The sequence below is a fragment of the Phytophthora infestans genome, genomic scaffold (assembly GCF_000142945.1).
Source record: "Phytophthora infestans T30-4 supercont1.2 genomic scaffold, whole genome shotgun sequence".
Classification (NCBI taxonomy): Eukaryota; Oomycota; class Peronosporomycetes; order Peronosporales; family Peronosporaceae; genus Phytophthora; species Phytophthora infestans.
The window spans coordinates 5,322,824-5,336,562 of NW_003303757.1; the positions used below are offsets into that span (position 1 = coordinate 5,322,824).

The following is a 13,739-nucleotide window of genomic DNA, read 5'->3' on the forward strand; positions in this document are numbered from 1 at the left end:
GTAGCTGCATCATTCACGCTGCCATTTATTAAAAAATCGTAGTAATTCCTAGCTAGGTAGGCAGGCTATTTTAAAGTGATGGTCGGCATTGAGAAAAACATTCACTTTGGTATTACGCACAGAATATAACCCGACTTCAACATCTTGGGCTTGGGCACACTCAACAACAACTAGACTAAAACATCCATAGTTTGCATGGATTTAGCTCCGCATGCGACGTTTGCACGAACCAGTTCCAGTTCCCGATGCTTCAGTACTTGTGGCGGTAGAAGGAGTAGCTACTGGAGCTGGGGTGGCGTCAACCTTCGTAAAATCCGTCGTCAGAGCGGTGGGTGTCGCTTCGGGCGCAGCAGGGGCATCTTCAGGGGTTGTTTGGTCCGCTGTTGAAGCCTCGCCCCCAACTTCACCAGACCCACCGTTGGAAATAGGAACACATTGCTCTGAACAAACCAACAATCAATACCGTGATACGTTAACACCAGTCAAAGCAGGTGTGAGGTAGGAGTCTTACTGTAAATTTGCCATTGTGGCGTGTGGAGCGCTAGCCAGTAGAAGACAAACAAACACTTGTCACCCTTGCAGAACGAGTAATCCGTGGGGATTTTGGCTGGGTACGACGGGAACTCAGCAACGCAGTCATCGTAGTGGAATACCATCTTGTTGTCAATCCAGCCTTCACACGGGCCCTATTATCCATTCCAAACCTAGTTAAGCACAGCACAGAATACAATCATTCGAAAAGTAGGCCAACTTACGTGATGTGACGCCAGGAAGCCCTCCTTATACTCGTCGTTCTGCCACCACATCTCCTTGTAGCTGCTCACATCAACGGGGTCCGCCGTGTCTAGTGCGTAGCCGTATCCGGGAGAAATGGGGTCAATCATATCGCGAAGAGACTTGTATCCCGTTGCCTTCCAGTGCTGCGAGAATTGCTTCGCATTGTTCACTGGCTCGTGGTTGTAGACGCCGCCGGCGAATCCCTTGTTCACGCTGGCACTGGTGAGGCCGTTGTACGTCGTGTACACGGTGTTGGGCTTGTACGACGCTTTGGGTCTTGAGATGTAGCCGTGGGCATCGATGTTGGTCGCTAATGTGGTCAGCACAATGGCAGTTGAAAGGGAAAAGGTCTTCATCCTTCTCTAGGGTGGGCGGTTGATTTCTTGTCCTGCGTGTGCGATTAAACAATGAGGCTTAGAAGAAGCGTGCCAGGAGAGTTTCATAGATGTGTCACCATCCTGAGGATGGCAAAAATTAAACGCGAGTGTCGGTCGAATGGTAAAAACAGAAGCACTGTAAAAGTGGTCTTTCAGTTGGTGTAGTAGAACGCTAACAAAAGTAAAATTGCTTTTTAGCAATAATCATTGTATTAACAGTAAAAAATGCATTATCCCCCTGGGGGTAGCCCAAGACAGCTCTGGTTTAATCTAACATGTGTGCTGAGTGCTCAAAATATCGCATTGATTCACACACACTGAAAAACTTCTACTTCGAAGTATGCAAATGCTTACATGTAGCTTCAATTGTAAAACATTATTCAGTTCGTCTTTTATTACTATGTGATTTACAAAACACTCACGGAAAACGTACTGATATAAGATAGATGTGAAGTTGAAGACAATGCTACCCCACTTTTACATTGCACTACCGATACAGCTCTTGTTTCATATGATGCTGTAAAACTACTACCGTTTTTGAGATCTCATACTTTAGAGATATCTCCTACAGTACATTTCCCGAGCAATTTGATTTCGTGCGTCCGTACACCTCAGCTAAGTACGGTAAAATATTAGCCAATAACAAGCGTGAATGTTGCGCGAAGTTTGGCCAATCAGCTGTTGAGTCTTGGAAAATCGACGCGAGTGGCAGTAAATTTATAAGTCCTCTTTAAAAAAAAGATAAAACAGTAGGAAGAAGACAGAAGCTGACTTTTACCTTTTCAAGGAAATACTGAGCCACTTTAAAACTCACCATGACACAACAATGAGCTACCGCCGCGACGTTTGTAGATGCTGCTCCTTGTAAGTATTATTGTTTATTAAATGCCAGAGCGTCTTTGTGTCAAGCACGACTTTATAATATCATTATGACTCCTCTATTCAGTTTAAAAGCTCTCAGCTACCATATTCTCGTAAAACTATACAGGATGTAACATCATTTATAGGCACATTTTTTAATAATAGATAATTTTAATTTCTGGAATAACTCAGGCTTTGAAAAGGAATTTCTTCGTCCAGAAATATATTCCGAAGAGTCGCTGGAATAAAGTATTGGAGTATCGATCGGTAATCTATCCGTCATTTATTCAGATTTTATCCAATACTGGTTATTCCAATCCTTGCGTTATTCCAGTCTCTTGTAACTGAGAGTAACCTCACTGAAATTATGGTTGTATTTTATCTCTAAATAACCAAGAAACGGCCCCCCCCAGACAATGTTATCGTATTTTACATCGATCGATCCTAATACTCTGCATCAGTTGTTATTGCATTGGCGGGGTGTAATACGCTACCAATCTTTAGCCCCTCATAAAAAAGTCTTCTAGAAGGTCATGTTGGTTGTATGCTGAAGTGATGTTCGAAAGGTGTTAGCTTTAAACGGTGAGACGTTGGTCTGGTAGAGACAAAAAAGTATCATTAACCTCCTTACCTAAGTGTAGCCTTTCTCACTAACGTTCGCTATTAGAGAGCTTTAGTTCTGAAATAACTAGCGCCCCGGGCATTAATTGGAAATCTACGTTACTTTTTATACCAACATGGACCGAAGTGTGAACGTACGGTACGACGTACACTAGCTTTTACGAGTGCAAGTCGAGCAAATCTTAGTTACGGCGACGCGTGCTGCACTTGCCTGCGTTACTGGCAGTTTCTGTAGCTACTGGAGATGCTGGAGTGGCTTCAGGGGCAGAAGAGGTTGTTTCTAATGCATCGGTGGGAGGCATGGGGGTGGCACTCTCTGAAGTCGGTGTTCCCGAGATAGCGGAAGGAGGCTCTGTAGATTCAATCTGTTCAGCGTCCGAAGCTTCACCTTCTGTAGACGCTTCAGACTGGATAGCATCTGAAGCACTCTTTTCTGTGGTTGTCGTCTGTCCATTATCCGTTGAAGCGGAATCCTGTTCAGAGCTCGAATCCCCATCGTCGTCCACACTAGATGATTGAGTCGTGGTTGACGCACCCGATCCGTTGTTCGTAATCGGCACGCACTGCTTGTAGATCTGCCAGTTCGGCTCGTGGAGGGCCAGCCAGTAAAACACAAAAAGGCAGTCGCCCTTGCACGATGAGTAGTCTGTCGGAACTTTGGCCGGGTAGGACTTGAACTGAGCAGCGCAGTTGTCGTGATGGAAAACGCGAGTTTCATCGATCCAAGCCTCACAAGGACCCTCGTGCGAGGCGATGAAACCTTCCTTGTACTCGTCGTTCTGCCACCACATCTCGGTGTATCCCGTCACGTCGACAGGTGTGGCCGTTTTGAGAGAGTGTCCGTAGTCTGGGGCGATGGGGTCAGCCATGTCACGAAGTGACTTGTAGCCAGTGGCATTCCATCGCTCGTTGAATACCTGAGTATTCTGCGTCGGACTACCATCGTATTTACCGCCAGCAAAGGCCTTGTTGACACTAGCAGTGGTCAGCACGTTATAGGTCGTGTACATAGTGTTGGGTTCGTAGGTAGCCTTCGGTTTGGAAATGTAGCCGTGACCTTGAACACACATTGTCAGCGACGCTATAGCTAGAGCACCGGAAGATGTCTTCATCTTTGAAAAGAGTTGGATTGGTTTTGGGTTTCGGCTGAAGACAGAGATTAAAAACTGAGTGGCAAGAGGATTCAGCGGAGGTTGCAGTGGCACTGATCGAACAATGTTAAAGCTGATCTCATCTCACGTCATGAAAGTGTACTGATTCCGATATCACAGCTGCCGGATCAGCAAGTGGGTTACGGTACCGGTAATCGTAGGCCTCGTGATGGTGGATTGCGACCAATGTTTCAGAAACACAAACAGTAATTTTTAAGATAATTATTACGTGAACCAACTCGAAATGATAAATACAGAGTTTTGAAGCTCCCATTCCGCTTGAGGTGGCTGAAAAACAACCCATTTTTGAGAGGGCAAAGCAGGATTCATTCGCCAAATCTGTGAGAAGCTTTTCCGTTCCCACAGATTGAAACTCTTGTACCGGTAATGGTGTTCGACAATTTCAATGTCGACAGCCTTTTTAAAGACCAAACGAGTACAAGTAGGAATTTGTTGGCATGGGCCAAGCGTGTAAGGATGTGTACATACGTGTATTTGCAATTTTACCATGTATTAACACTTGTAAGAATGCACTGGCAGGAAGAGGGAATTATATATTCAAGCATTGTTGTCTCAAGTGCACAGTATCGCATTGGCAACGAGTATAAGCAATTATTACTTCAATAGCGGGCATCGTTCCATCGGCAACAGATGCACGCCTTTCACACTTTGTTTTACTTGCATCTTTCTCGACTGTCTCGCCCTACATCTGCCCCTGCTCTAAAGGCCAACTGTCGCTTTACGAGCTATTAATACCGTCGCGACACCATCAAATACTATTCTTACGTCTTCGATGCGCCGAAAGACTTGTATGAGCGGTGAATTTTTCGGACGATGAGTCTCTTTTAAAAGTGCGAGGATGCAGCTGGGGATCAACTCAAATTTGACGTTGGAAATGTTGAAAACGAGGTGTACAGCTGCAGCCATGAAGTTATAGGACCTCCTAAACCTTATTGGACGTTTTGCACTGTTAAATGGGCGAAACGTGAATGAATTTACTAAACTTTCTTTTTTAGGGGCACCAGACGAGATCGTAAAAATTTATAGGTGGGGCACGAAGCTATTATTCACAGTACAAATTTATAAAGGGGATGGATGTCACGTCGCGCAAAATCCTGGAAGCCACCAGCACCGGCGGCAACCTTATCAAAGTAGCGTCATGCATGATTTAGGGAGCACCAGGACGGCTCTGAGCTTAGCTATTAATAGTTAGGTCTTTCTCAAATCAACATCTGAAGCGCTTACATTTTAAACACTAGCACGGAATTCATTAAATTCGTTTCGGATGAACTGAGAGAGGCTACATCACCCCTCCTTTTACACCGTTTGTGCCTTTTTCAAGTTCATTTAAGAAAAAGCATTAAATGCTTTTTTTAAATTGTTTTGTAGTATACGTGCACATGTACAGTACTGTACCGATGCTTCGCCAGATTTGTCCCGCAATCTAAAAAAAAAAGACGCAATGTAAAGGTTGGTTCGCAATCCTGACAGATGGATACGAGGAGAACAGCTGTCTATCGCTGTAAGCACAGTGTCACTAGACACTGTCAGCGGTGCGTGGAGAGCAGATGTCTACCTTGCGTCATGACGAGGTCCGATTTTAATTAAAATTTGAGAAGGCTGGATCACAGCTTATAAAAAAAGCATACGTATTGTTTTCTTTCAAAATTAGGAGCACTCAAAATTTGCTCAAACTCCAAGTTGGAATTAGTGACTTTATTCTCACCTTTATCATTACCAATTGTCAAAGGAATTATTATAATAATAAACAAATTATGGGTTACAAAAGCTGTAAGGATAAGTTGAAAGGCAACTGTATTCGTGTTGGTCGCAATAACTGCGATTTATTGAGTTTTTCACCTTATTATTTAATATTAGTCGTGCCCCGACTCGAATTTATTTTTGGCAAACGTGTAACGGTATAGAATCTGCTTTCTTTAGGGGAAATGAAAGATTTATCAAGCTCTGATCAAATAAGAAGTACGAACATTGTCAGAAAATTAAATGGCCTCGGTACTGCTGTGCTGTGTGGGCGTTTGGGTCTTCATAATGAGATTCCAGGTGGATGGTACTGCCACCTTGTCGTTTCCTACGGGGCCAAGAGACCTGGACAACGGTCAATCAATAGAGGTTTGCCCTGCAACTATCGGACCGTGCGCGAATGCGGCCTTTGCAAATCTGAACTGGACTCGTGATGCCTGCAACAACGTCGCTACGTTTACGGAGGCTTTTCCGTCGACAGGTTTTGCCTCTCTACGCCAATTTGTCGAGAATACGTACCCTCTTCGTGAGACTCTTCCAGCTGGATGTAGCAGCGAACAGGGCGCTTCGGAGGTCATCCTTGTCGGCACAAAGGTGCAGGAGATCTATTGGAACGATGACACGGCACCGGAAGGAGGCTTCCAGCATGTACGCATTGCTTTCGTTAGGCCAGTTTTAGCCGTAGCGGCATAACAAGTTTTGTGTCTTTGCAGGGTCCATGTGAGTTGTGGATTGATGAAGCTGTCGTCTTTCAGGCTAACAATTGCGCAGTCGCGTTCCCAACGAGTCCAGCTACTTGTCCGGTTGACTATTTGAGCTGCTACGACAAGTGCGTTCTTCGCTTTTACGCCATGGCTCTCACAGGAGTTTACTGGCAAGCATTCAGTACGTTAAACGCTTTAAATCCCCTTTCACATAGTTTCTGATGCGTCGGTGTCTCACTCCAGGACAAGTCGTGAAGATCCAGCGTTTCCATTCTGCAAGCGACAGGAGCCACTCCAGTGAGATGGCTTCTGCTGAATCTCTTTACTCGCGCCTCATCTGGAGCTGGACTATTGCCCATTCGAATGAACTGGCTGCGTCTGTGTCGATCCAGCTTCGTGGCTCTGCTCAGCTATCAGGAACTATAGAGTTGTCTGTCGATACGAGTGCTCGCAATACAGCGGTCACGCCAGCACCAACCAATCTCCGCATCGTTTAAAGCAGCGTCTTGGCTCTTGAAAACAACAACTCCTTGCAGAGTGGAAGAACAAAACAACACACAAACACCAGTGGCAAAATATACTCGTCGCCATTGAGGCGTAGGTGATTCACCAAGCCTAGCTCCTCCACGTGTCTGCAGTTCCGCCTTAGTGGTTATTAAATAACAGTTTATTCATACGGAGCCATGGCGCTCAAGCCACCGTCAACTGGTTCACCGTGGTGACAGCAATATCTCGAGTTAGACGCCTTTTATCTATGTGAATAATAGTGGACTACAAGAAAAACGCACCGTGGAAAGTTTGCCCCGTGACAGCCGCAGCCAAATCGCTCGAGAGGAATGCAGCGACGGATCCAACATCCCCACTCGAGCTGTTTCGACGCAGAGGAGCGTGGTTCTCAGCATACCTTCTCATTTTCTGCCGAAAATACAAGTTTAGTCATGTCATTTAACACGTCTTGATAGCTCAGACGAAACTTACCGAGATACCGGGAATTCCACGCGCCGACACAGTGTTCATTGGCCCAGGACTCAGACAGTTGACTCGGATTCCGTCAGGACCTAGCTCGTATGCTAGCTGTCTCGCCGTAGCCTCCAACGCAGCCTTCGCTGGCCCCATCACATTGTAATTTGGTACCACCTGCTCCACAGCCCAATGACAACAAGTTCAATGATCCTATAAATCTCCAACACCACACACTCTTCTGCTACCTTAGTCGATCCAGCATACGTCAGCGCCAGCACACTGCGGTCTCTTGTGTCTCCGTCTTGGTTAGCCATCAGTGGCTTCGCTGCTCTGGCTAGCCCCACCAAACTGTAGGCACTGACGTCCAGCGCCTGAGCCCACGCAGCTCTGGGAGTATTTAGCAATCCGTTGGTGAAGGCTTCGCGAGGAGCAAACGCCACCGAATGCACCAGAATGTCCAACTCCCCGTCGAAAATCTCCCCACAACGTTCCATCAAGTGGTCGATGCTCTCGTCGTTCTCAACGTCGCACGGTTCGAAGTGCAAGGCGTGTCCTGTAGCTTTGGGGATCTGGAAGGCGCAGCTTTTGATATGGCTCTCGCTCAACGGCATTTTGGAGGACACCACGACACTTGCGCCACTGGAGAGGAGAGATTGGGTGATCCCAGCAGCGAGCGAATGCTTATTCATGAGTCCCACCACCAAAGCCCGCTTGCCGCGGAGTAGCGTCGTCATTGAAGACAGTTGCGAGAAACCGGGGCTCAAGAACGTCACAACTTACCTCGGCCGGTGAGGATGGCAGCTAGGATTCAAGCTACCCTCGGTTTCTTTCCACCAGATTTGTGCTAGCTCCTGTATGCGTCCACGCGCAGACACTCGAGCGGGTCCTGTGGATACAGACACTGCGTCCAAACTCAGCGAGAAGACGAGCCACCGACTGGAGCTAGGATTGCGTAGCGGTATTAAAATCGGAGAAATATTCGTACTTAATCAATTTTAGAAATTTGTCTAAAACACTTTGTTAGAAATCAGTTAGTTTTTATGACAAAAAGCGAAAAGACAGCGGGTTTTGGTTAACGTCACTACCGGTACACACATCTATCGAGGTTTGTCGTACTCACACTCAAAATGTCCTACGTCAAGACTCGCTAAGAAATCTACATGAGGCAGTTGTCCTTGGCCACAGGAGCTGTTGTCGACGGAGTCGCCTCAGTCGCGTCGGGCGTCGCCGTGGTGATCTCGGGGGCTGGCGTGGATGATGGAATAGAAGTGTCCTCAGGTGTAGCAGTTGTAACTTCGGGGGCTGGGGTGGAAGTTTGAGCAACTGGTCCCTTCGTAGCAACTCGCGCGGTAGTCGTAGCTTCAGGGGCCGGAGTGGAAGTCTGCACAACCGGTCCCTTCGTGGTCACCGGCGCTGGAGTGGTAGCTGCAGGAGTTACGACAGGGGCATCGGTGGGAGCGTCACCAGAGCCCGAAGTCTGGGCCGTGGCACCGGACCCGTTGTTCGTAATCGGCACGCACTGCTTGTAGATCTGCCAGTTCGGCTCGTGGAGTGCCAGCCAGTAGAACACTAGAAGACAGTCGCCTTTGCACGACGAGTAGTCAGCCGGAATCTTAGCCGGGTAAGACTTGAACTGAGCAGCACAGTCATTGTGGTGGAAGATCTGCGTCTCGCCAATCCAAGCTTCGCAAGGGCCCTCATGCGAGGCAATAAAGCCTTCCTTGTACTCGTCGTTCTGCCACCACATTTCAGTGTATCCCGTCACGTCGACGGGCGTTGCCGTTTCGACAGAGTACCCATAGCCCGGTGCGATAGGATCAACCATGTCACGAAGCGATTTGTAACCGGTAGCATTCCAATGATCGGTGAACACCTGGGTGTTTTGCGAGGGGCTTCCATCGTATTTCCCACCGGCAAAGCCCGCGTTTACGCTAGCCGTTGTGATAGCGTTGTAGTCCGTGTAGGGGGTGTTGGGCTGGTACGTCGCCTTGGGCATGGAAATGTATCCATGGGCGTGCACGGAAGCCGTCAGTGTGGCGAAAGCGAGGATACTGGATGGGGTCTTCATCTGTGGCGCGGAGGGTGTTGACTTATGTCCGAGGCGTACAATAAGGAAATGAGCTGAAGGGACAGTGTTTCTAGAGATCATGACAACAAAATCGTACGAACAGCACAGGCGAGCGTTGGTCAGTAGCTACAGCACCTTATCATGACCAATAGATCCGCTTCTGGAGGTGCTTCCGCGTCCCCAGCTGCATGTCAACGTGTCCCGTCATGTCGTATTCGTAAGTTACGGATGTTACGAATCGTAACACCCAAATAGCTGATAGGAAGGACCACAGCTGTGATTGAGCCACCAAGCGTGCCATTCTAGCTACTCGGTCGAGGGGTTGTCGCGTGGTTTCCAATAGTCGATCCACAAATGTGGATTTCCAGCTGGAAATTAAACTACACTGTTCTCACTTCAAAGGGCGCTAGGACTGTCAGGTAGTTTTGATGTATTAATATTATTTTGATTTCTTTAATTTAGAAATTGAAAAAAAAATCACAAAATGACAGCATGCGTTGAATTCATTACATCGTGCTGGAGCGATTCTTGATCTATCATCTTCACTATTGCAATAATGCCGCAGACATGTTTGCGATTTCTACTGCACATTCACTAATGGTGTTTGCAAACATGTTAGTGTGTTTGTGGTATTACAATACTAAATCAAAAGGGCGTATCTAGCTCGCCTAGTCGTTTCTACTTCGTTTAAAAATTCTTGTTTGACCTAATGTGCGATGTATCGGAGTACCCGGAGAGTTAACCAGCTCTCAGTACATAAGCTGAGAGTTAACAAGGTCTCTCAGTACGTTGGCTGAAAGCCACACGTTTTGCGTTTGATTAGGTTTAGCTATGCTAGATAGTTAAACAGATACATTTACCCCTAGGCGGCTTGGCCGCAATAATAGTAAATAAAACACTTCTGGTTTTGAAGCATAAAAGTTAAGGTATTAACTTTGAGCCCTGGTCTTGGGCTGTAAGTGTCCTTTGGATAAGGAACTTAGTATTAGTGACTCTTTGAGTCGAACGTCTTCCTCTGACGCTATAGCTACGGCAGCCCCGCTGCAACTTTCAACCAAAGAATACCCTAAATGAAATAGTCTACCAAATGTATCTCACAACAAGGTGGAAAACCTCTTTCGTAAACAAGTGGCTACTTGTACCGCATTTCGCATGTAGAGAGCTACCCCACTGGTGATAGGTTTAGGGAATAATTCAAAGTATACCCAAAAACAAACGTACAACCCAAAAAAGAGCAATTGTACCAAATGTTAGTCACACCACTGCTTCCTCTTGGATGTCACTACCGGTAAGCTCGAAGTCCTGCTCTTCTTCTACGGTTGGACCTTCAAGCAGAGATAGCTTCTCTAAATCCACAATAAGATCGGCCGATGCGATGCAGTTGGGGCTTGATAGCAGCCCACTAGCGCGAAACCCGTTTGTTATCGTGTCTGTTGAGAGCTGGCTCCACGCTTGTAATACCCAGCCACAAATTTTGTGCGGTCAGGCTTCTTCAATTTGAGCATCTGACCTGGTGCTCGCGGGGCTTTAATTTGCGCTTGCATGTCTTCGTGTCAATATTTCCGAAAGTTGCTCTTGAGTGGGAAGTTCCATGCGACGTCTGCAGGCTGTGAGACAGGCGTAGCGTGAGGCGAAACTTTTAGTAGTACAACGTTAATAGACATTGCATACGATGTGACCATTGGCTTGCGACAGGATTGTCCCCACGCCCACATTTCGCACCTTCCTATGCTCACCCTTACCTTCAGCTAGAGCAGCCTCTAAGCTGGCACGACTGCGTGCCCAGCGGTAGATAGTCGCTCGTTTGGAGTTGTAGGCAGAGGAAGCAAGGTCAGGATAAAAGTGTGATATTGTGGTTCTCATCTCTAAGCCCGCTAGATGGTCTAGAACAGTCAGCTTCTTTTGATTAGACTCTGCAGTGATCTTGTACTGCTGGGCATATCGGCCTGCACCACCGCGGCTTGGTCTTCCCTTCGGGCGCTGGCGCGCCATTGAAATTGGTGGCTTATCTTTTGTGAAAAAATACACCGGTGTACCGGTAAAAAAGATGTGTAGCTTTCTACATGCGATCTCACGCGGAAAAACAGAATGCCTAGTGATTGGTTAATAATAGGGTGTAGCTCAAAAGCAGCTGCAGCTCTCTACATGCGAAATGCGGTAGTCACTTGCGTGTAATCCCGTTACATTGAGGATATTGTAAAGAGCGATTTAAGTTGGTAAGTTCTCGGATCTGAAGATGTTGAAGGTAGTTGGAAGAACAAACGTGGATTACGAAGATTAATCGGTAATGCACTAAAATCTGCCCACTAGCGCTATGATAAATGGACACGACGGTGAGGGATGATCTGCAAAAGAAGGCAGTGGTTAAGCAAAATTCAAGGCCGGCGCTGGCGTTCTGGGTTCGCGACAAGTCCCGATAACGATGCAGTGGTAGCCGGCCCGCCGGATTCCGCCACTCTGACGCTGTGGAAAGTACCCGCCAGCCGTATAACCTGACTGATTTGCAGAATGACGGAATAGATCGCCATGGAATTGGGTGCGCCAGAGCTCGGTGGTGACCGACCCCTCCGCCCCCGTAAAGCTTCTAGCAACGTGGCTGGCTCGGGGCGATTGAGAGTGAGATCTGCCAGATTCGCCCGGCGCGACTCAGATCCCGGGTACCATATGACCTTGTCGAGTCGAATCGGCATGTGGAGGACGCAGTAATCCAGGAGAATATCCAGATAGCATTATCGCTCCTGCATCACGTAGGGTAAAGCTATCATGACGTTTTTCAACATAGATCCAGCATAACTGCTGCGGTTGCCCCGCTGCTTATTAAAGGCAGCCATCCATGGTGAATCTTGCTGTTTGACTTGGGATTCAGTGTGTACTCTCCCAGATCGCGGCGATTTGGACGATTTCAAATTCACGATAGGCATTCACAAGGGCACCAAGACGCCCCCCCCCACTCCCACCCCACCCCCACCCACCCCCCTGTCCACACACACACAAACTGATCATCTGATCCGAACCCACCAGATATTTCCAAGGTTCGGCCACTCGGAGAGCCTCGATGCTGGCCCGACCCACGAGATCGTCTCGATATTTCGCAACATGGATCTCAGCTGCGTCACGAGGTAAGAGCCTGCGAGGGGTGTTTCCGGAAAACATCTGTGATCTTCATCGAAACGATGACCACCTCGTTTCATTTGTCTACCGTCCAAGGAGCTATATCGGAGGCGACAAAGATCCGACCCCGACATCAACAGAATCTGTAAGGGGCAGATCCGGCGGTTGATCTTGCAGCTGATAATCTGGCCGGATAAGATCTCGCGAGAGAAGATTGCACTGCGTAGGATCTTGTCGGAAATGCAGGATTGGACTGGCTCAGGTCGGCCAGCGTTGGATCTCCCACCGAATTCTTGTTTCTATTGGCCCCCGATCCCGCGGAACGACGAACTGGGGCGGAGTGGCCGCGACGCCGATCGAGATTGGGCGAGGGCACGCTGCGTATCCTCCCCCACTCCCTCATATGCTACCCGGGCATCCTCCAGATTGTCAGGGCTGGCGTCGTCACCGTCGCCCACCCGAGCGACCGAACATCCACATCTTGCTGTGGCGCTTGACATTGGTCTTGAGACTGGAGGCGGTCTAGCTCGGCGAGTCTTTATCGTCCTCGTCCTCATAGCTGCTAAACCGCCAATCTCTTGCCAGCGTGATGCCTTGGATCCAATAACCGCAGATCCGTTGTTGGTATTAGAATGTGAGGCGTCACTGACGTCTCCGCCGTCGTCAATCTCCCCAGAATGGGGGTCGAAACCCTCGTCATCGCTTTTCTCAACGGGGACCGTAGAGAATCTGCGAGCTTGCTTAGAGGAGCGATAAGACCCCGGATCCGAAGCAAGTGAGAGGTTTCGATGGCGCTTGGAAGAGGTAGGGTCCGGATTCGGTCCTCAGGATCGGCGAATCCGGATAGAGGTTGGAAAATCATTGAAAGAGTTGGGGGGGGGGTCCGAGGACGCATAAGAGAAGGCGATCTGGGCGGATCGGAGACAGCTGACACTGAATCGCCGGTGGACGCCCATATCGGAAATCAAGCCGGATGGAGAGGCAAGCCGTCGATCCAGTCACGCAAGAACCCGATGGTCTCGCAGCAGATTGGTCCACCTCCAGATCTGGGGCCGCCTGTATATGGATGGGCTCAATGGCCGCATACTCCACTTGGGCCAATCGCTGCAGCGCGACATCCCGCTGCTGCTGGGTTTGCTGATGATCTTGGACCAGCTGATTGTGACGGTCTTGAATCTCTGTGAGTCGCTGCTGTAACTCGTGGGAATCTTCCATGGCGCTCTTCAATTTATCATCTGCGTTAACAATGCGGATGAGCTCAAGATTCAAGAGCTGAAGACCTGACCCCAAATGCCTACTCAGCTGGCGGATCGTAGATTCGAGATCGGTCTGACGACAAGCAGCC

At 48.2% G+C, this 13,739-nt stretch overlaps 2 protein-coding genes across 2 annotated transcripts; both read right to left on the bottom strand.

Moving 5' to 3' along the window:
- Window positions 1-201: 201 nt before the first annotated feature.
- On the bottom strand, window positions 202-1,133 carry PITG_01969 (uncharacterized protein; the record flags this gene model as incomplete). Its single annotated transcript, XM_002908510.1, has 3 exons — window positions 202-440; window positions 512-686; window positions 756-1,133. 3 exons carry the CDS (start codon window positions 1,131-1,133, stop codon window positions 202-204), a joined length of 792 nt encoding a protein of 263 aa, XP_002908556.1.
- A 5,781-nt stretch (window positions 1,134-6,914) lies between these two features.
- Window positions 6,915-8,155, bottom strand: PITG_01970 (enoyl-[acyl-carrier-protein] reductase [NADH], putative; the record flags this gene model as incomplete). The annotated part of the gene is made up of 4 exons (XM_002908511.1): window positions 6,915-6,957; window positions 7,041-7,167; window positions 7,231-7,389; window positions 7,461-8,155. 4 exons carry the CDS (start codon window positions 7,947-7,949, stop codon window positions 6,920-6,922), a joined length of 813 nt encoding a protein of 270 aa, XP_002908557.1.
- Between the last annotated feature and the right edge of the window lie 5,584 nt (window positions 8,156-13,739).